The sequence below is a fragment of the Ammospiza nelsoni genome, chromosome 1 (genome assembly GCF_027579445.1).
Source record: "Ammospiza nelsoni isolate bAmmNel1 chromosome 1, bAmmNel1.pri, whole genome shotgun sequence".
Taxonomy (NCBI): Eukaryota; Metazoa; Chordata; class Aves; order Passeriformes; family Passerellidae; genus Ammospiza; species Ammospiza nelsoni.
This window is the reverse complement of record NC_080633.1, coordinates 128499829-128523468: the sequence shown is the minus strand read 5'-3', so window position 1 is coordinate 128523468 and position 23640 is coordinate 128499829. Positions and strand designations below refer to the sequence as shown.

Genomic DNA, 23640 nt, shown 5'->3' with positions numbered 1-23640 from the left:
TGGTGCTGTCTCTTCGAGAGGATCTGTAGCAGTAGTATCTCTGGGTAACTAGGAGAAAAGTTAAAGACCTCAGACTACCATTTCAAATTCAAACTCATGCCCCGTTTCTTTAATTTGTTGATGTTTTTGTAGCCCAGGGCTGGCAGTTTACCATGACATTTGTTTGGCCTCTGTGAAATGAATAAATAGTCTCTTGAGTCCTGTCCATTGACTGGGAATCTGTTAAAGAGTCTGGCATGAATGATCATGGATACCATTAGGGGCTGGTTGGAGCAAAATAGCAGAATAAGCTGAAGTTTCTGCTGTCAAAACCTTTGTAGTATTTCACTGTTGTCTGTACTTGTAATTTGATGAACAAAGCTTGTAAAGGAACATTTTAAGTACTGTAATTCAGCATCAAAAACAATCACTAACAAACAAGAGAAAGCTCTTCACTGTTTATGTCATTTTACAAATACAGCTTTGATTTCAGCTGTTAAAACTGTCTGTGTTTAATAGTAGAACCCAATGAATAATGAAAAACCCCCATGTGTGAGTATTATTAATACATATTATTAATGACATTTTGCATATTCTGAAGTAATCAGGAAAAGTCACTTTCAATTTCAATTTCCATAAAATGTTATTTTTCCAATTCTAATAAGTGCTGAACACAGCTGTGAAAGGAAAAATTAGCTGAAGAATGCCAGTTAAAAGTTCACTAAGGTTTTGTTTCACATTGTCCTGTTAGATGGTTTTGCCACAGTGTCCCTGATTCTTTTTTAAGGGCCCCTTGAAGATGCTGCTGAGGATGAAGAAGAAGAGTGCCTGTCTGAGGAAAATGATACTGTCTCAAAAGAAGACTTTCCGTTGGAGGAAAGCTTTTCTGCAGAGTTTGAGCCTGAAAATCTGAGCTGTGAAGAAGTGGAATACTTTTGTAATAAAGGTAATCATTGTAGCCAACCTCTTGAGAGAATACTGGCCAAGCTTTGTCCAATTGGTGAAAGAGATTTCTTGGTTTAAAACATACAAAAAACCCTCTTAATGCTACCTTAAAAATAGGAAAAAGAGTCACTTGGGAAATTAAGTCTGGTAAGGAATAAATATTCAAGTATGTTGAGGGACGCTTTTCAGGGACATGAATCATCTTGCCTTAGTGTTTTGCTACAAGTGTTATTTTCTACATATATAACTGTAGAGAACAGGCCCCAGAAGTCAATTATTATCAGATCTGAAGCTAGCAATGCAGCATGTCTGTTCATTGCTTTTTTGCCTAGGAAGCATTGCTAGGAAAGCAGATTGTGTCTGTAGATTCTAGGATTAAAATAGAGCTTATTATAGAATTTATTATGCACAGTAGAAAACCAGTGCTTTGTGAAAGGATAACTTTTGAAGTTGCAAATACCTTTTTGGTGTACTTGTTACTTGCGAATTGTTGGAGATTGAGGTATTTTAGCATAAGACACACCAATTCATTCTTACTTACCAGTTCAGTCTGCAAGCAGTTGTGCTACTTCCCAGTCAGCTGGCAGAAAAACACACTATTGTTATTTGGAACATTGAATTAACCTTCTTCCTGCCAGATATCTACTTGATTGCTTTATTGTTTGTCTTCTGCAGGTAAGGATGCCTATCAAATAGCTGAAGTTGTTGTGGTGGTTTTCTTCTGTTAGTCCACAAATCCCTCAGGCATTTGGATGTTGATGGTTTCTCTGTCTTTCTGTTCTTTCCTGGATATTGACAGACATTTTCTCAGGATAACGTGATTGCTTCTGGTTTTGTATTACTTTCATTTGTCTTGGACAACGTTGAATAAATCCGTTTGACAAGTCAAGTGTTCTGCAGAATATCAATCCTTCTGAGAGAGTCTTCAGGCATCAGTGGCAAAGGCATTACTATGCATTTTCTATATATCCTCTATGGAGCTTCTACAGGTTCTTAATACTTAGGCAGTTACCCTAAGAGATCAAAACATTCTAATCGATAGTTTGGAATTCAGCTGCTACAAATCTTACCGTGAGGAGAGACCAGGTTATGAAAGGATTCTTTACAAACAGAAAGAACTTATTACTATTACAACTGCAATGTGAACAAATACCAGAATTACTTTGTGTTCACTGGTTCACATACCTTTCAGACACCATTTTCCTTAGCTGGAAAAAAGTTCTCCTTCTGTTACTGACAGTACTAAATAAATATTTAAATCACTATTTGCATAATTGTTACGCTGGTGTCTTTTGAATTCATCCTGTTAGCAGTGGAATACTATGTCCCACTATTGGTTCACATCATACCAGTTTGATTTAGTTACTTCTCTCTACTTCTTACTGCATTTCCAGGACCCACCACTGGAAAATAATATGGTTTTAGGTGAAATCAAGAAAAAAAAAAATTTTTTTTTTTTAAACAGCAGTCAGGATTGCAAATTTACATTGAATTTCAGTTTGTCTTGGATCTTCCCTTTAAATAAACACCTCTTTCAGGGAAATCACTGAATCACTGTATTAAAGAAGATCAGGAATCAAATGGGAATACATTTAAATCTGAATCTTGATTATATGTTCTATTAAGGATATCTGCTTATTCTTCAGGCTAAATGCCTTCTGACTTCCCAGCAGATTTTATGTTGTAGTTATAAAAGAATCTTAAGTCTCTTCAGTGCAACTGCTGCAGAAGAAGAGTTGAAAAGAAGATTTCTAAGGATCAAGGGGCACATAAAATTTCTAATGTACCTCCAGCTGAGGCCGTGTGACAAAAAGTCCCACTTTGAAGCAAATTGGAAATCTCCTTGGAAGAGGATGGAATGGGAGACTGGAAATGTGCTGGGTTTTAATTCATGTCTCAACTTCTGTTGAATGTCCTACTTCTTCAGGGTCACATCTTAAGTGTCATTAGCATGAGGCTGCCTATGTTTTTCTGAAGATAAACCCTAAGAAGACAAAACTAATCTGGATAGCAAATAAATTTCTTTTGTGTTCTTTCTTAGTGGAAGGGTTTGTGACTCTATTATATAGTAAATACTAAAAATTAGACTAATTCTTGGGTTTTTTTTTTCATGAATCTGTTAAGAATTCCTAGCCTTTTGTTTTTCTTTGTAGTGCTTCAGTTTGAAATTAAAAGATAGTATAAGAAATAAGCTTTTCTTTTTTTCATGGAAATATTTTTAAACATCGTGAATGAAAAGTCATTATGAGAATGAAAAAAAAAAGAAAATGAGATGTGTGCCAAATAGGTTAGAGAACAAATAAAGGCAGTCTAATTTCTGTTTTGAGGGTCTGATTTTTGATTTTTCTTCTGCTCTTTGACAGTATTGGCAGCCCATAAGTGACAAATATTTCCAAATAAGGGAAAAGTAAGTGTAGATCTGTGTTTTCTCATGCAACAGGTTTCCTTTCCCCAGAAATATGTCAGATCTGGCATGGGAATCCATTATGCTATCTCTGAATTCTGTCCTTGCTAACATGGACCATTAATGGTTTTAGAATTTAAAGGTGTTTTCTTGGATATAAATTTTATCTGTCCTGTCTCCCTATTTCCCTCCCCTGGGGTTTCTTCCCAGCTGACCCAGAGCAAGAGGACAAATGAGTAGCGGGGCTTCCTGCGAGAATCAAGAGGCATGGGGAACAAGTGACACAGCTGTTGGGGAGGAGGTGTTTGTGAGGCTTCATCCATGGTATGTTTTTTATACTTACCCAGCTCTGTAAATTCAAGTACCACCTAAAACCAGGGGCTTTTTGCTGTACAAACTAGGACTGAAGGCAAAAATTACTGAAGTCACAATTCATTTTGAGGAATGAGAATAGAGGACTTACAGGTTCACAACTTGGTAACTTTGGCTTCTTGAAGAGATTTTCCTGTCAAACTGTGCCTGATGGTATTATAAGAGAGAGCGGTCCCTTACTGTCTAAATTGCAAACAGGAACTTTTATAAAGCCGTGCTTTTCCCATCTTATTTGAGTGTGTGAGATAGCTTCAGCGGAATAGTTGCCAGAATTAGGAGGTGAACGGGAAAGCCTCTGCAAAGTATGAAGCAAATTAATCACCTTGATTGAGCTACATGTCATTTTACAACTTCTCTGTTTTCAAAATTTTGCCTCTCCGCTATTACTTTTTCCTTCTCCTTTTACTTGCTGGTGGCTTTTATGACAAGGAATCTGGAAAATTCTTTCTCTCCCACACTTCTGCAGTACCACAAAATTAACTTTGCTGCATGTGGATATTTATTCCTATGTGGTCTTCATTTACACTCAAATGTGAAGAAGTGAACAACAGTTAAAGCATGTAAATATTCAAAGCTGAAATGGAAATTACCAGCCTACTATTTGTCAGGGATTGCTTTAAGCTTCCAACTCTGTTTTTTTTTTAACCTTTTGGATGAAGATCTTCATAATTGATGGCAGTTAAGTTTGACTCGTTGGCAGTTGTGACAGTGAGATTAGGAGAAAATATTTTGGAAACAGGATAGTGGTGTTCTACTACAAATCTGTACTAATCTCTGTGTTTGAAGTAGAAACAAAAAACTTTGTAGAGGGTAGCCTTGATGATAGTGCATTACATTTTGTCAGTTTGAAAACAGCCTTTGAAAATGCTGTTTCTGTTTAGTTACTACAAATTGCTGTTCTTCTAATAAAGAGGGTATCTTGATGATGCTGTCCATACAAAGACTTTATTTGCCTGGAATCTCCCTTGCTGAATATTTTTTTAAACTGTGGGTGTCTGGAATCAGAGCCTATATCAGATTAAGAATTAATCAGATTAAATTCAGATGTAGAAAATTTATTACTTAAATGCCAGTATTTGAACAGTCTGTGTAAGGAGAAAGTAGCTTCTCTCCCATGCAGAACAGAGATAGGCTGGATTTGGAAGCTAGGAGATTGGACATAAAGATTAAATTTTGTCTACTGTAGGTTGGAATAAGAAAATAAGCTGATGTTAAAAGAGGTGAGAAGTGCAATATGGCTAATAATTGCAGAAGGAAAGGTAGAAGGAGGGTAGAAACAACAGAACAATACAAAGGCCAAGTTGAAGGTGATGGGGTGAGAATAAAAGTTCTAAATCAAGATTATTTATGAGGTGAAGTAGTTTATAGCTGATTTTCTAGTCTCTGATTGCTGTCATCCTGCCTAGATAATCTCAGGAAAAATAAAAATAAAGTTCTTGTCTGTTACTGCAAAAAAGTTTGCTATGCTCATATGGTGTCATCTTTTACTCTCTGTGAACAGGAAGGAGAATAGGAGCCTTGGTGACTTGATAGTGGTGGTAACTGGCTAAACTAATCCTTGTGACCTTCCTAGCAGAAGTGTTCAATGAGGGTTTTACTTTCAAAGGAAAATTTTCTTAAGCAATAAAAGAGATAATTTGAGATTAGTAGACAGCTAAGTAGCTGTGTTCACAGAAGGAAAGAGGCAATAGAGAAGAAAATAGAGGAGGTTTATAATCAAAAGAGCAAATGTTGGACTGTTTCCAGAAGAAGGAGGCAAATGAAGAAATGTCTGTATCTGATAATTAGTGAAAGAGGGCAGGTTCATTTCTTGTTGCTGGCCAAGACAGTTGAGTCCAATTCTCCTGTCCATTGCTTGCAGTATGACTATTGCTCTTGTTCCTCGTGTTACGGGTTTTCCATGGTGACTTCAGCACAAGGCAACATTGGCACCAGCCCTCAGTGGAAGGAGATTCAGTGGCCTTAAAACTCCTGGTGGCAGATGGGAAAGCAAATGATTCTGCTCCCCAGTGTTAACTGTGCTTCAGGTGGTGACATAGGGTGATAGGGAGGATACATGAGGTGGGATGGAGAGTGATTGTTTCAGGATGCAATGATTTTTTGGTCTAGCACACACTGCTATGTATGTCTGCAGCCATATGTTTGCAGCTGGTTGAGTGGTTTGGTATCCTGATACATTGGTTATCTTTATTTGCGGGGAAAGAGGAAAATTGGGGGAATCCAGTGCAGTCTGAAACTCATACAGTTCTAAGTCAGCAAGTAGGAAACACAGGGAATATCTGGCCTGGATACTGAGTGTATACCTGGTTCTATATTCTCATATTCTTGGGCAGGAAGGGATGAATTCCAGACCTGAACTAAGTTTTCTGTTCATGTACACATAATCATGCTCATGTATGTTGTTACTAGCCTGCCTGACCAGCTTGGGAATGGAATGTTTTATGCAGGCAGGCTTGTGATTCAGAGAAACAGCTGCAGTGTGAGTTCTCATACAAGAAAGCATACACAAAGCTAAGTTCATCTCTGTATTAATCTATCCCTTCATACTTCATGTGCAAAGTTATCATGCTACCATCTATAATAACACCATGAAAATGATTTCCCTGTGTCCTTTTTTCCTCTGGAGTATGACTTTTGTCTGTGTGTATGCCTGTGTGCAACTGTGTAAAAATTCCTTCCTTCTTCCATGTTACACATGTAGTGACTAACAATGTGCCTGCTGTTTTCTGCTTCTGGATCCAACAGGAGATTTATGCTTTCTTTTCTTTATTTTCTCCCCATTTTTTTTAACCAGGAACATTTTAATCAATATTTTTTTTTCTTTTTCAGTAATGGATTTCATGACAAATTTCTACCACTTTTGCTATAGGATCAGCAGGAGGCAGCTATACCATAATCACTTTGAGCTCAATAAGGAGATCTTTACAGGCAACTTTGTTCTTATTTCTTAACGGGATTAAGAAGCTCAGCTCTTTAAATTCTTGCATATAACACTGACATTTCGAGGGTGTGTTTGGACCAAGGAGTTCAAAGAGAAAGAATAGAAAAGAAAAGCCAATATGACTTTGTTTTTTACCTTGCTGCAGGAGCAGTTTGTGCAAATCGCCTATAAGCTTATTGACCTGAATCTTTGACTCCTTGTTTTCTCTGGATTTGGCTGGAGTGTAGACACTGATAGAGCACTGATAGAGGTGATTGCACAGCCCTCGGCTTTGCTTGGCACCAGACAACCCCCCTCCCTGCGCCTGACATTATCTTTCCCTGGCAATACTTCTGCTCTGCTGCAGCTCACATTCCTTTAAATTTTTTAGATTATTTTAATTCATTGCATTTTATTTATGTAGACTTCCTGACTAAATGAAGGATACATTCATTATTTTTGTTAATCAGAGACAGGAGAGGACATGTATCTATTTTCATCTCCTAGGATAACTAGAATATGCATAAGAACTCACAGCGCTACTTCCAAGAATGCAATAGTTACATCTTACTGACTTGTCTGCATGTTTGTGACACTGTTGGATTCTCATATTCCCCAGAGTAAGGGTTCTCTTACATTTATCTGTATCACATTCAGCTGAAACAACTTTAGAAGATGAGGCCAGGGGATCTCTTCACTCTCTACAAGTACCTGACAGGAGGCTGTAGTGAGATGAGCTTCAGTCTCTTCTGCCATGCCTGCAGTGAGAGGATGAGAAAAAATGGTCATAAACTGAGACAGGGGAGATTCAGATTAAGATTAGATGTTAGAAAAGCATTTTTCACTGTTAGGCATTAGCATGGTGAGGCACTGGAATGGGTTGCCCAGGGAGATGGTGCAGTCACCACCCCTGGAGGTGTTCAAGAGGTGCCTGGATCTGCCTCTGGGTGATGGGGTTTAGGGGTTACAGTGGCAGTGCTGGGTGGTGACAGCTGGACTGGATGGTCTTAAAGGTCTCTTCCAACCTTAATGATTCTATGATTCTGATCTTCTGTACTTTTTGTCAGATGCTGAATATGGACAAAGAAAGGAAGGGGCTTCTCTGATGACAGCCTTTGAACAAGGCTATGTCAGAATTAGATTGGATTCTAGCAGGGTGAAAGGGAATCTTTTTCATCTGAACATCAGCATTTGCTTTGTGACTTAACTCTTATGGTTTCTCATTTTTTCCTGCTACTGGAGCTCAGAGGACCACCTGTTTTCTTTCTAGAACAGAAAAGAGATATCTGAAAAGGTTGAAGTGTTCTTTGTTTTTTTTCCCCCACCATTCACTAGAGAGCATGTAAGGGCTTCCAAAACAAAAAGTACAAGATTTTCTATTCTGTAATTTTTTTTTTATTTACTGCTAACCCATGTTTAAACCTGTCAGGCCATATTTTCAGTCCTGCTTAAAACTATGTAAGTATTAACATCAACTTTAGTTGGATAAAAATTTGACCTAAGTTAAACAAGCAAACCCTTCTTCTAATCAGGACATTGAATAATTGGTCATCAAGCAGAAAATTATATCTCAAAAAGAAACTAAAAATCTATTTTTCAAGAAATAAATACATAGATCTAAATAGAAACATTATTTTAACTGTACAGAATTAAAAAGTGAAAGGAACACTTAAACAGCTTACTCAACTTTAAGCAGTTTATCAAAGCAACTCCAGCCTTTTCAGTCAGCACATTTTGGTTTTCTCAAGAACAATGAAATTCTGAATTCTATCTCAGCTAGGGATATAATTCATGAAGGGATTATTTGGTTACAACAAGTAGTGTAATGTCCTCTTTCTAGAAAGTCACAAAACTTGAACTTGGAATGACTTAAATTTGAGGTCAAATTTGACAGAATATGAATTGCAAATTAATAGGGATAATCTTCTTTAAAACATGGGATGCATAAATGACGAATTTCACCACATGTTCTTAGTTCAGGTGTACTCTGCATCTGTTTCTAATTTTGTTTATAATGAAGGTCCATTTTGTCTCTTTCTTGTCTTATTTGGTGGCCCTGACACAAAAATTCTGCATATGATTGCAGAGTTCTAAGACATGGCTGAAAAAATTCTTGTCAACCCAGGCCTAAAAAGCAGACTTACTCACAGGTTGTGTACTATATGGGTATATTTGCAGTAATTTATCTCTGAAAGGATCAGTAAAAATAAATAAAGCAAGTGCCACAATTATGTCATCATTGGATAAATATTGATAAGACAAATATTATTGCTGGATAGAGAAAAAGAAGCATGAATTTTTGACTGCTAAATATTTTTTGGGGGTTTGACTCACAGAAGCCTAGACTGGTTTTGAAATCATGTGTAATACAACATGCATGTAGGAACACACCTGTAGTGATAGGGAATGGGTTGCTTTTGATATTGAACCATCTGAAAGGATGTTTATGTCAAATAAAAACATCCAGTTGTTTTCAAAAAATTAAATTAAGATTTCACTATATAGGAACAGGTACCTTTTGCTACTATTTATGTAGCCATGTGTGGAAGTCACATAAAAACTGGATTTGTCTATGATAGTGATTTCAGCTGCAAAGTATAAAATGAGATGTTCGTGGTTGGATGAAGAATTCTTATAGGAGATTGAATATTTCTGCAGTAGGGATGAAACAGAATTGTTATATAATTAAATTGAAATATGAATGTGCAGAAAAGCCTTCAAATTAGAATTCGAAATTTGTTAGAATTTCTCTGAAGTAATCTCTCTGTTCTGCTTCAGGCTGGTTTAGAATCTCATGATTGGTGATTTCCATTGAACTAATTTTTGAAAATTTTATTTAGCAGCACTGTCTATTTGTGGCATGTCAATATCTTTTAAAATGTGCTTCTGCTGCTTTTCTAACCTCGTGCTTAGAGCTATGTAGGTTGAACCCCAGCCTAGTACTTGCATATGTCTAATAGAGTTCTTGTATTTGAAGTTTTAATGGGGAAAGATTGAAAAGATGCTAGACTTATTTTTGCTTTTTTTAAAAACTGATAGAAGCTCTCAAGTAGCCAGTATATCTAAATGATGCTCATTTGTAGTACGGGTCTTTAGAGTTTCTCCCTAAAAATTGTAATAGATATATATATGTGTGTGTGTGTGTGTGTATGTACACATATATACATATATATATTTAAAATCCATTAATGAAAAGAAAGTCAGGAATACAATTTAGAGAATACTTTCACTGTTCTGCAGGAAATATATTTGAATGAGTGATCCTTGTCTTGAAAGGACTTCAAACAGTGGCGATAATGAGAACATATCAAACATGTAGAGAAGAGAAGAGGAAGGCCAGACTCAATGTAGGTGAATGTGCTGCACAGCAGTGTCTTATCCCAGGAGAAAAGTGCTGTAGCTGAAATGGTCGGAAATAATTGACACTGCTTCTTAACATGACCACTGTGCTGAAATGTAATGTGTCAAGATGTCATTTTATTAAACAAAGTGGTGATTTTAATAGTAACCAAAATAGTTTCATAACACTATTTTGGAGAGCTAATGGCTAGCACATATGTGGGCACTTGCCAACACTTGAATATTCACAGACTGATCCTAAAAATTAGGGAAAGAGACAATGCATTGTTTCTGAGACTTTCTGGACAAATAATTCTAAGAGTGCTTAGGGCAAATGGAAACATACAGTTATTTCAAATGAGGTTTATCCCAGGAGAAATTATGATTGTTAATCAGCATGACAGAAAACAATAATTGCTTGCAAAGAAGCAAAGTATTGAGGTGATTAATATAATCTGAAATAAAATGCAGTAGATTAACTTGTTAAGTGTGGGTTTCTTTCAGGTACATTACCAAATCAATCATCTGAGGGCCTGAGTTTGCTCATACTTTTTGTATTTGTCGAGTAGCATGTCTCGGTTGATTTTTATGGACTTCACTGAAATTATTTCTGATATATATCAGATTAATTGATAACTGTCTGGTAGTGATAGGGCCAGATCTCTTCCTCTGTCTCTCTGTCCTTGCAAGGTTTGTAGAGGAAACCCATTTGCATGGCACTGTACCCACTGTAGTTGTTTATCTTGTCCTCGTATCATTTGGCAAATATGAAAAAGTGTGGAAGCATCCCTCCCATATATTTTAGTATCTTTATTCTCAGAGTTCTATTACCATTCCAAAAGCTTAAATATTTTATTTGCATTATTTTATACCCAGAATGATTTATATCTGCAGAAACCTGTATTGCTACTAAATTACAGTTAAATATACACATAGAATACTTTAAAAAGAGATAATACACAAGAAGGTTAGTTAAGGCCTATTAGATGTCATTGGTATGCTTAAGAATAGTATGTGCTGCTAAAAAGTATGCTACATTGAATGAATTAAGTGTTTGTATTACAAGTTGTATATGGTTTATTTCAAAGTTAGTGAGTATGGCTTTTGAAGAGAGGTTCCTGGCAACAATCCTCAGCTTACAGCGTGTTTCTTAGGATTCAAGAGCAGGATTATCAGTGTGTGTAAGCTCTGTTACTGGTTGCAGGCATTGAGATAAAGCAAATAACAAAGGGCAGTTTTTGATTGCTGATCTATAGTTTCTGAAGCTCTGGCATCTAGTTCATATGTGTAGTCTCAGAATCCTTGTTTGGTTGGATCTAGAATTACTGCTGCTGTGGACTGTGGCAGAAAAGAGCAGGCACCCTCCCCCTTCACAGCCAGTCACGCTGGTCTGTCACCATCCATGAGGTTATGTCCTTGCCAAATGAAGGTCTACAGTGAGCGACTCCCCAAGTCTTTGCATTGCATCTCTTTTCTCTTTTGGCAATACAGAGTGCTACAGGCTTTGCAGCAATTTATTCCTGTACTGATTTATTATAATTGAGAAGTGATGTTTCACTCTGAACAGCTGCATGAGAATGTTAACAATTTGAGTTTACATTTTTGCTGCCAGGAAGAGGGAAAACAAACTGAATTTCAAACTTTTATTGTTCTCTCACTCTACTAGAAGCTGCTCTGTGCTTTTTGTGACTGGTACAGTCCTTCACCCAAAGCTATTTTGTCTGATGATAAAACCATGAGTGTATGAAGCTTGCATGTTTTTCATCTCTTTTATGACCTTATCTTTTGTGAGTGGTTCCTGTGAAGGTATCCTAACTATAGGAAGCACCTGGTAAACATATGTGATATCTATGCCATGATAAGCAGTTGTGAACAAGAAAGTAGATCTGTCAGTTCTGAACTGTTCATTGTTAAAAATACTTTGTTGATTTAGCTGATTGCAAAATACATTATAGAGTGCCTAGCAGCTGCTATAACCTTCCTAGTCAAGAAAGTTCAATAGTTATATTGTATAAGACTTTCTGTAAGAGCCTAGTACTGATAGGAACAACATGGATTAAAACAGCAGGATTGAGAAGAACTGCTAACCCATGTGCTTCTATAAAATACCACAACTACTTGTGGTACAAGCTGATTAAGTACAAATTGGGAAGTCTTTAATTTGTTAAAAAGATTAAAGTGAAATTACTTGTTAATATTCAAGTCTCTCTTTTCCTACTTGTCAGTGTTGTCAGAGAAGTTGGAGTTCTCTCTCTTATGCTTCTGGTAATATGTCTCTTTTACAGTCTTCAGATTTCCTGACCAACTTTACCACCTTGAATTACAGTGAATTATCTATTAGATAAACATTAGGCTATTTAAACCACATTAAAAAAACTTGAACTGTTTTTGAATGCTGTCAAGATGAAGGTCAAGATGAAAATTCTATCCACATTACTTATTGAAGTTATTTGAATAAGATGGGGTTTTTTTTTCCTCTTAGTTAAGCAGTATTTTGTGTATTCAGCATTTCAGCATAAGTCAGAGATTTGTTTCCCCCAACTTTAGCTGACTAAAGATAGGTTCCTAGTCTAAGCTGTGTGTTTAAGAGGATGATTAATTTCAGCTCTCTCAGACACCAAGAGGGGTCTTATATCTCAGGCATCCTAGAATAGGATAAATCACTTAGGAGGTTTCTTTCTTCCCTACCTATGGGAGGGTCTACATAAGTAGCCTGGACTAGCTTAACTTTCAGGCATCTAAGGTTAGAGGTGATGAGTTCTGCCAAAAGTGTAACTTAAATACCAAGTACAGAGAAGTAGTGGAAATTCCAGTAGATTTACTTGACTAATGACTGAACATAGTTTATGGTATTATGTGTGCTTACTCATAAAAGTATTTTTTCATGCAATGGTCATTTAAAGGACAAAATTCACTTACCAGGCTTGGTTGCTAAGAAGCAACTGCTTAAACGTGCTTAAACAGAAGCAGGTTTTGGTTCATTTTAGAGTACTTACACCACTCTTTGATGTTGATGGGAAAAAGTTACTTATCCTTTAACTTAACTACAAAGTATAATTGGGCAGCAAAGTAAAGAAAAAGTGTGAGAAAACCCAAAATAATGGGATTAGAAAGGAATCAACAAGTTAGTAGCACATGGGTAGCATATATAGGCAAAAAGGATTTGATTGGACTTGGAAGAAATAAATAATTAATTTCCTGGATCCATTTAAATGTCTGTACCTGTAAATTGAAGAAAAATGTAATCAGTTGGAAAATAAATATAAAAAATAATCTTGTTGAGAGACTGAAAAGTAGTCAGTGACTGAACAGAAAGAGTAAACAATGGAAAGAAAATAAAATCTGAAAGGAAATAAACTCCTTTGTGTGCTAAACAAATGTTAGCTGCTAAAATAGCTTTAAGTATGGGGAACGAAAAAAGCTTTGTTATCAACTCTTCTGCTAAGCCTCCTTTTGGGTTTTTAAAGTTTCAGTGTCTCCAGCACCAAATGGATTGTCTTGGTTGCACATTTCAATCTGACATTGATGCTCAGCTGAGCCTGGGATAGACTTCACTCCCTGGTGGATTCGGAAATTGACAGTAATGTACCATTTCTTGGTTTCACTAGAAGATTGGAGTAGCTTGGGAGAACAGGAGAAATCAGTGTGGTGATATTTCAGGTGTGTGATGCATGCATTTGGCAGTTGGGAATAATAGAAAATATCAATGAAAATAGTTGATAATACTTCTAGATGCAAAGCAAAGTTTTCCTTAATGTAAATTCTACACATTTAATCTACTCTATTTGCACAAGACATGCATCAATTCATTAAAACCTGACTGTGAAAACCATGTAACACTGTACTTCATGAAACACTGAAAAAACAAGTTAATGGAAATTTATGTAGTCTACTAACATACATCTTCAGATTTTTTCCTCATCTCCCAGATACTTAATTACTGTGTACTATACTTTTTGTACCTTAGCTGTCGTTCTGTCCTTTTGCTTTTCAGCCCAATCTTTTCCCTCTTTCCTCATTTAATGTTAGTAGTTTCTTTTGTTTATGCTCTGGTTAGTTGCACTGGCTGGAAGAATGCTGAAATTTACAAGCTAATGCCAGGTTGGCATATATTGTAATCTGGAAAAACATAGTATTTTTGAGGTTCAGTTGTCCAATTATCTGTGCTTCTTTTCTGTCTAAAACAATTACTATTTCTAAATTTTGCTGTTATTGTCCTGATTTAGTACATACAGCTCTGTTATATACAGTGGAAGTAAAACATTTGCATTCTCTACAAAGAACATTTTCAGAACTGTCTGTGTTGGTTATACATCTTGAGTTAGAAAACTAGAGTTGTCCTTGCTGTGAATTGCTTTCCAACATTTTTAAGAAAACTGGCATTGATTATGTCAGGTCTCAACTGAGGAAAATTTTTTTCTCTCCACTGAAGACAAAAAAGCTGCTTTAAGTTGCTATAGAAAATGTAGAAAATAGAGAATATAGAAAATTGTCAAATAGGTTCTCCAGTCCACCGAAAGAAAGCAGAGGTCTGATTACTACAAAGTAACTATAAAAATGCTAATTCAAAATAGGCTAGTTGTTTAAAAACAAATAATTGCTAAAACTGCTTAGCAGAAACTTGATAGCTTTTTCAGCACATGAGTATCTTTAGTACTTTCTTCTGAAAGATAACTTCAGATTGAACTGAAGCATGTGAACTTCAAATGCCTGGCTACCATTACACAGTCAATTTGACACAAAAATGATACTCGATATTTATGTTGTATTCAAGTTTTTTTTACATACTACAAGTGCATAAGAATATTCCGGACTATGTTTTTAGTACCACAAGTTCACTGAACTGTAGTTTTGTAATCAAACTCTGGAGTGATTATAATATTGTGTTTGTGTGAGTAGTAGTTTATCAGGCTCTTAGACTTCATATTTGAAAAACTGTGTTTTATGAATGCAAGGAAGAATGTGTTATTATGAGACTTTACATGTGCACATGAAGTTAATACTTTATAGTGTTTGTATATAATCATGTACTTGAAAGCTCTGGGTCACAATCTTATCCAGTATAAATATAGCTCCAGTGATAACGTATGGGGATCTGGCATAGTTTCTTGTAATCACATTTCTTTACCTATGTTGCTAATTAAAGCTTTTGTTATCATGAGTGGGGAAAAAATTACATGTTACTGCTTAATTGCTGTGCTTTTTGCTCCTTCTTAGTCTCCTGTTGTTAAATCAACAAAGGGTCTGATTTTTCAGTTTGTAAAATACACAGTATTTGTTTTTCTACTGCTATCACTTTTTTCTGGGAGATCATTTTTTAAAAAGTGTCCTTCAAGTTTGATAAAAAAATTAAATCATAATCAGTTCTGTTTGACTGAAGTAGTTAATTTCGTAGATTTTTTTTTCCTTTCAGTTCTTCTTAGTGTCTTCCTATGCATGAGTTTCTTGGAGAGGTTAGTGTTAAAAAAAAAACAAAACAACAAGCAAATCTACAAATGAGTAAATTCCAAACCTGGAAAAGCCTTTAGTGATGTCACTTAATGTGTTACTATGGCCAGAGTGTTTTGTGTTAATACCCTCGTCGTCAATATGGTTTTCATAATGCTTATTTCAAAGTATTTTGGCATGGAACTTGCCTAGTGTATTTTTTTACCTGAAGCAACCTGAACTGCTTGTTTCCCTTTCAACAAGCAGTTCTTCAAATAAAAATTAAATGGTCATCTCTAAAAATTTAACCTTATCATAATTTTCTGTGTGTCCTGTATATGACCTGGTTAAGAATAGTAACAGAAGGCAGACAGACATTTTTGGGTACTTCTGGATGGTGAAAATCCAAAAATTCATCAGAAATGTAGCATTTCTTTAAATAAAGCTTGATAGGGAGAAAATTACTTTAGGAACCTGCTAGTACATTATGATTTTAAGGGCAAATTCCTTAAATGGTGAAATACCATGGATTAGCTTTTCACTAGTTTTGTGAAAAAGCAAAATGTTTAGTGGACCATGTTTTTGTTCTGAGTGTCATTTATTTGCAGCACATAAGAAACATTCAGGTGTCAATTAAAAAAACTAGAAAATCCATAACTGAAAGCAAATGTTCCTGGGGGCTCATGAGCTGATTTCTTTCTCTCCTTAGTACCTACAGACTCAGTGACTTTATGTGCTTTGTTTTACAGAATTGTGACTCTGTTTTTCAACCATATGGAGTAAACACTTTTCCAAGATTTTCTCTCCACAGAACTGGAAGTACTGGATACTCAGGGCTTCTTTGAGTTAGTGGGAACTCACAAATGTTTACATGTCAAATATTTTTTTCATTTTCTCTTTGTTTATAGACATGCATATGTTTTCATTTAGGCATATAAGCAGTTTGGATATTACAGGAGCTTTGCTTTAAAGTCACTATTGGAATATGTCAATACTGTATTTTTTGGTGGTTTTTCAGGCAGTGAAGAAGGCATCCAGGAGGCAGCAGAATCTGATGGTGACGCAAGGTCAGAGAAACCAGGGCAACTTGCTGTGGAGACTCAAGACTGGGATGGGCCAGGTAGGGAGAAACAACTGAAAGCCAAGAGAATTTTTTTGAAGTAGACTTCAATATTTGTTAATTTCATTATTTTAGTAGATTGTTGTGCTTCGCATTTATTTTTAATGGACTGCCTCTTTTATGATCCTTTGGGTTCCGGATATTGACAGGTAAGTACTAAGATGACATTCTCATGTTAAAAAAAATGGCTTTTGTTCTACCATTTTGTAAAATGTTCAACATAAAATGCCTTATGTACTTGTTTGATGTAAAGGAAAATTTTCTTGCTGCTTAGAATTTTAGTATTAAAATTTCTCAGTAAATTCTTTCTTCTGTGATTGAATTAAGGGAAAAGCACTTCTGCTCTGTTTTCTGAGGTCAGAAGGTCTCTTCTCAAGCTTTGTGCCCCCGTTTAGCAACATGTTCAGCTTAACAAATAGATACGATGTCTACTAACATTTTCAAGGAGCTTTTTTTACCTGTTTGAGCCTGATAGAAATCATTTAGCACACCTGCTCATTGGTTTCAGTGGAAAGAGAAACTCAGAGTGCATTCAGTGAAGCATACTTCTCATTAAAACAGTAATTCATGGTAACATTTTCTGCTATGTAAGTGAAGATGGTGCAAGCATAACATTGCTAAGATGTAATGGTAATGTGGCAATACTTTCAAGTATCTGTTCAATATAAATATGTAAAACCTCTCTTGTACTGTAAAAATACCTAAGGCAAAGGGGTAAATTGTATTTCTCAATTAGGCAATTCTGCAGTTGAATGCAGTGTTTTCATGGGCATGGACTTGGGAATAGGCCTTAAAAATCCATTATATTGACCATAATTTAATAAAACTGTTGCAAAATGTGGATCTGAAGCCAAAAACACTCTAGCAATAGCTGTATCTCTTATGGAAATTTTCCCTCAAAAGGATGAGCACATCAGAAGAGAGTTCCAGAATCATTCTATCAATAATTTATAATGCAATAATAATATTTCATTAGAAAAATTCCTATATTTCAATCACATTTTCATCCTTGCTTGATTTTGCAAATTACTGTATGCTCTTCATGAAGAGAAGAACAAAACTAATGGCAATTTTCTGAAACCAGTAGCTGGAAAATACAATGCAAACAAAAATGAAGACATAGTATATCTAATTCTTATGATATCATTTAAAATGTTTTTCATGATAATACACAAAGAACTTGATATTCTATATAAAGCACTAATGGTGTTATATGAAAACAAGGTTTAGTATCACGCTACTGTACATGTAAAATAATGCAAAATATATATATGGGTGTAGCAGAATGGCCTTTTCTAGCTGCATAGCAGATTTAAAGGCTGTCAGTATTTACCATATGGCTTATTTTTAATTTCATTATAAATTAGGTCTATCTGAAATTTGTAATTTTTGTTGCATGTTTTTGTGTTTTTCAGCATATATGAATGTGCATTTTGTGGTCTGTTACTGCTTTTTATATTTGCTACCTTATTGAGAAGTTTCTGAAATCTTTTCTGACACTGTGGAGCAAAAGGAGATCTTTTCATTTTGTTGGGAAAAAATTCAGTTAAACAGTAGGATGAATGTACTTCTTGTAATATTTATTGATAGTTTTGACATGGGATAAGACAGAAATCAAAGCTAAATGTGGAAAAATTTCTTTTGACTTCTGAAAACTGATGACCACTTGATATAGATGTATCAGCATCTATATTTAATTTAAATATTGATTCTTTACAAGGGTATAATACATATGAAAAAATAATGGATATATACCACATACCATTCTCTACATCACACATGAAATGAAGCTGGTTACTATTGACATGGAAAAAGAAGCAATCAGCAGAAGATCATCTTCAGCCATGCAGTAGAAAGATAACATCTTCACGTGTTTTGGAAAAAAAAACAAAAACCAAAGCATGAAATATTTTGCTTATTTAGGAATTTATTTTAGTGCAGCACAAACCGAGCCATCAAAAACTTTGATGCAGAAAATTTACCAACTGTCAGTAGAGGCACAACCTCAAAGGGCAGATGATGATGAATTCTTTGTTATCTTATCTGCCTCTGGTCTCCTTGGCTTCTCTGGTAAGGAAAGTTCCATCTCTGAGAGGTGGAGCCTCTCAGAATCCAACAACTGTGTTCTGCATGATACAAGTTGCTGTCAACTGATAATGTGAACTGTGACAACTCAGGAATTTATATAAATAGTAGAGCTGTTTTGTTATTTTAATATTTTATGTCTTTTTTTAGCACTAAGGGAACATAGTGTGACTTTCAGAGCCAGTACTTGTCAAGAACTGAAAAATTAAACTTCTGGCATTAATTAGAGTTTTATTTTATTTGAAAATTTGCATTATCCACGTGCATTCTTAAGTCTTTGTAATTAGTTTTTTTTTGGAAAAACAATCTAAAGTTAAATGTGCTGTAGGTTCAAAGAATTTCTGCTGAAGCAATATTTCAGATCAGACTCCTGTGACCTTCATTGACCATCAAGGAATTTCAGAGACAGTGCCTACTCTGTGTAGCCACTTTGAGGGTTACCTGAATATTTTTCAACTACCTTCAGTTTTCACTGTTATTATTTTTAATTTTTAAAAATTCCTGTTCTGTGAAACTGCTGTGAAATAATGGAAACTTAGGTCAATACTGTCTGTGAACACACAGTGAAGGGCCTGATCCTTGTTCTGTTATAGCCAACAGCAAAAGTCCAAGGAATAGAAAGCATGAACAGCAAGACTGGGTTTAAATGCATTTTATGTAAAAAGATTTATTTTTAAATGTGAAAAAAGAGGTGATTCTATGATCTTATGTCTGCTGTTTGCCTTGGTACGTGGATTTACATAGTTGTGTAGCTTTGTGTTATTGATAGGATGTCAGTGCATGTGAGGGCAATGCTTTAAGACATAACAAACAGAAAGATCTCCTACATGGGTTCTGCAGATCACCCATCATATTAGAGAATATGATCATTCTGGTTTCTACTGAATGTATGCCTCATGCTTCCATAGCAGAACTTCCTTAAAATCTCTTAAAATTTTAGACTGGGCACCTCAATTAAAATATTGTTAAGCCAAGTATAAGGAAATGATATATTCAATGGCATATTGAAAGATAAATTGTTTATAGATTTGGAAATGAATGCATGTTTACCATTATTCCGTGGTCATGCTTGCAGTGGTGGATACAAGTTCAGTCCAACATACTTGTTATTGTAAGAGACAGCAAATACGAACTCTATGAAAAAAAGAGAAAAGGTTTGAATTCAGAAGTATCAATTATAGCTTGGAAGAGTTTAGGAACAATTTCCAAAAGCTAAAATAAAAATGAAGGCCATGTTCATATTGTCTAGAAGGTAATATCCAGAAAAATCTAAGTGGTTGTAACCAGATGCTAGGAGCTATAATCTGAGGCTAAAAGGAAAAAATAAAAAAGAGGAAAGGAAAAAAAAAACCCTAAAAATCTATCAGTAGTTTCATTAATAACAGTAAGATGACATTTTAAAATGTGGTAAGAAAAAAGAATTTGAAAATTGGTATTGATCTATTATAAGTCATGACTCAATAGTTAGAGAGGACAGGTAAAAAGGTAAAGTAATTTTTCTAGTCTGCTTAAAACATTTATGCTAGAAAGCTTATTTGACTGTATGTGATGTCTGCACTTCTGTACTAGTTAATTTAAGCAGTCTGATGGTTTGAATTTAACTTTTTTAGGACCTAGATGACCCAGCTCTAGTGATCAACTTCAGTTCCTTAAAAATTTTGATATGATTTCTCAAATGTTTTCAAACCCAGTAAAAGTTGGTGTGTGTAGTGACAGACCTGTCCACATGGCAGTGGCTGCACTGGAAATAAGGGGATAAATACTGTAAGATGCTTTTATTAAGAAGGGTTATTAAGAATTCCAATCTGTATGGGTTTATAGAAAAAAATATGTCCTGTAAAACCAACATAATATGTAATGTGAGCTAAAGTATATGTAGTTTTTTGCAGTATGCTTTAAATTTTAAGAAATGCTGAATAATGGGTAGATATTGCTTTTGGCAGACCTAAATAACTTGTTATGTTAGCTGCAGAAATATTTTGGTTTCAGAGTAATTTAACATAAAGTTATGAGCTTATGAGAAGGTAAATAAATATTTTCATAGAATTGTTACAGTTGTAAAAGACCTATAGGAGCATCAGAAAGCAGGGTGTCCGAAAAAGTCTTAGGATTCAGTGAACTGGGGTTGAGCCCAAAGAGAGGGTCATGGCTAGAGGGTGTGTTTGGCTTCTCAGATTGCTTTGCTGGTCTGGTCAGCAGTCTTGTTTGATGCTGAAACAGGGCTCTGTGTCCTGTGGTCACAGTTAAAGAATGATGTTAAAATTTGTAAAAGGTTTAGAGAAGAGCCGCTAGAAAGTTGAAAAGACTGGTATTATGGAAAAGTCTAGGTCCTTTCCCTATTTATTTTATCAAAGATGTATTAAAGTTATATTAAAGGGCAATCTGATTGCAAACTACTTTAAATTCAGAGTGAAAATCTGATAACAATGGGCACCTCTTTCTAGCAAAGTATCAGAGGATTAAATGGATGTTGAAGCTCCAAAGTTTCAGACACAAAGAATGGATTTTAGTGCTTAAAAAGTCATTATTGAAACATTTTATGAAAAGTCACTTATCTGTCATTAGAAATATTTGCATTCAGGATGAGATACTTTCCTAAAGAACATGATCAAGTTCTGTGTCAAACACTGGACTTTAAAAATGAGATAGATTTCACTGGGGCAGAAATTACACTGACTGACCACGGCAGTTCCTTGTTACTAAAATGCAATTAATAAATGAGAATGCTATCTATTGCTTTTATAAATATTGTACTATTTGGGTGCATTTATAATGAATAAATACAACCAGGCTTCATAAAAGGTATTCCAAATTTTTATTTCTTCAGTAACTGTTTACTAAAACTGTGTTAAGAATGATAACTTCTTTGTGCTTTTCTCTACTCTGTAATTCTCAATTACTCTGTAGTGATGAAACAAAACTACAGAGTTGAAGACAACGTATACTGATTCTGTAATGTGCAGGGGAATGTTTTTCCCTGTTGGCAGATGGGACACAATTTTCTAGTACTGACTAAGCCAAAAAATTTTTCTAAATCCAGTGACCCATCCTGTGCACTCCATTCTTTTGACTTTCTTCCTGAATTCCAGCGAGTGCTTCAGCCATCAGTGAAGTTGTATCTAGCTTTTAAGGCAGAGAAACATTGTTATCAGTTGAGGAACTAAATATAGGGCATTTCTGATGGTGATATTAATGCCATTCCGAAAAGTCTTGGTTCTGAGGAAGAATTGGATCTCTTTCTTCTTAATTCCCATGCACTACACTAGATTGTCCTTATTCCTTATGTGAGCTTTTATAGTCATAAGGGTGCATGGCTTATCAGAATGGGCTGATTTTGTCAATTGGATAGCTTGAAAGTCTGTCTCTGACGTTCTTTTGAATTGTGCCTGAATTCTGCTTAGAATGTGAGAAAATGTGATTTGTCCACATTTCCAAAATGTTAAAAAAAACCCAAATGAGAAAAAAACCCTGCCATGCGGTTTAAAAGGCCTAAAAAGTCTTATTGGCAGTTCATGGTGATTTTTTTCATGTATTGTTTGCCTTCATCTCCACATAAAGGGAAAGTTTTCCATGTGTAAAATTCTGCCTCCAGTAAATCCTTAGGACTTCGGCTATTGACAGTAGTAAATCAGAATGAAGCTGCAACTCATGTTACTCATTTCAGCAGACTCATCACTCATACACATGTATCAGAGAACTGCTGGAAAAAGAACTAAGCATAGTTAAATATAGCACATTATAGTTTCCTTTAATTACTCTTACAGGTTGGTGTTTTTCTTAAAACGTATTTCTTAAAATGAAATTTCAAGAAAATAATTATGAAATCATGAAATTTTAAGAAAAATGGCATGCTGGAAATAAAATGGCACTTCAAAATGATGTCACATTGAGCTAGGCTGCTGTTAATATTCAGCAAAAGATATAAACAGGCTTTCATGTAAATTCTGGTGTATTGCTTTAGTGAGTTGTAGATCAGAAAATTGTAGTGAACATTGAGCATGCCAGATTCACATTTTTACCTGCTATAAAAGGTACTTGGAAAAGCTTTTCTGTATAGATTTCCTGTAACGATTCGTAAGAATCATTGCAAATATGTATTGATTGTTGGGCCTACTCTGCATAATTTAGTAATACAATAAAAAGTTTGGGTTACAAAGCAAAGCTGTGTAATAGAGTAGAATGGTTGGCAGACCACTGCAAGATGGAAACAGACATTAATGATAGCATTCCCCCTCCCCCGCCTTTTTACTTCTTTTTCTTATTTTCTTTTTTTTTTTTCTTTTTTTTTTTTTTTTTTTTTTTTCTTTTAAAATCAGTCCTAAGGAGGACTTGGAGATTACTGTCCTGATTTTGTTTCCTTTTTGATTGGGGAAATGTGGTAGATTTAAGATCTTGGAAATACTATTTGATGTAAATTAACAAAAATCCATGAAACATAGTTAACCATAGATATAGTCTGACAGTAAGAAGAATATTGTGAAGAAGCAGAGGAAATCATAGAATGACTGTGTGTTACTCTGACAGTGAATCGGTATTATCTCTGCTATCAGATAATGCAGTTATCATTAATTTTCACATTTGCATTTCAATCTTTGGAAGGAAATGACTCTTGCCGGATGAAGATAAGAGCTCTGTACCACTATAATGAACCATCATTTTATCCCGATGCTTTGTATCCATATGAAAATGAGGCTGGGTGGTGTGGTATGTGAGGAGGCGGTGGGGGGGGTCACAGAAACATTATAACAAAGTGTCAAAAATCACCACAGACTTTTGGAACCCTTAATGAAACAAGAGGCAGTCTAAATAAATCTTCTGTAGTGAAGTGGATATTGGATTAAAAGCAGAGAGCTGGGCTCCCAGGCTCCAGGGGTTGGGAGGGAACCTTGCTGAAGCAGGGAAGGATTTCTGTGGATCCTGATCTGGTCTCCATCAACAATTTGGAACTAGGAGGAGGCCATTTGGACATAAAATAACAAAAGTAAGGGTCTGAGTCATTGAGTTAACCTTTGCACTGCAGGTCTTGTTTTGACACTTAAATTCTGTTAA

The 23640-nt window shown here is 35.4% G+C and overlaps 1 protein-coding gene across 1 annotated transcript in view; it reads left to right on the top strand.

Annotated features, from left to right (window-relative positions):
• ZFPM2 (zinc finger protein, FOG family member 2) overlaps positions 1-23640 on the top strand; it is a 308414-nt gene that overhangs the window by 56465 nt on the left and 228309 nt on the right. The window contains exons 2-3 of the mRNA XM_059486436.1: positions 767-925; positions 16405-16506. Coding sequence (XP_059342419.1) covers positions 767-925; positions 16405-16506 — 261 coding nt within the window. The remainder of the gene's footprint in view (positions 1-766; positions 926-16404; positions 16507-23640) is intronic.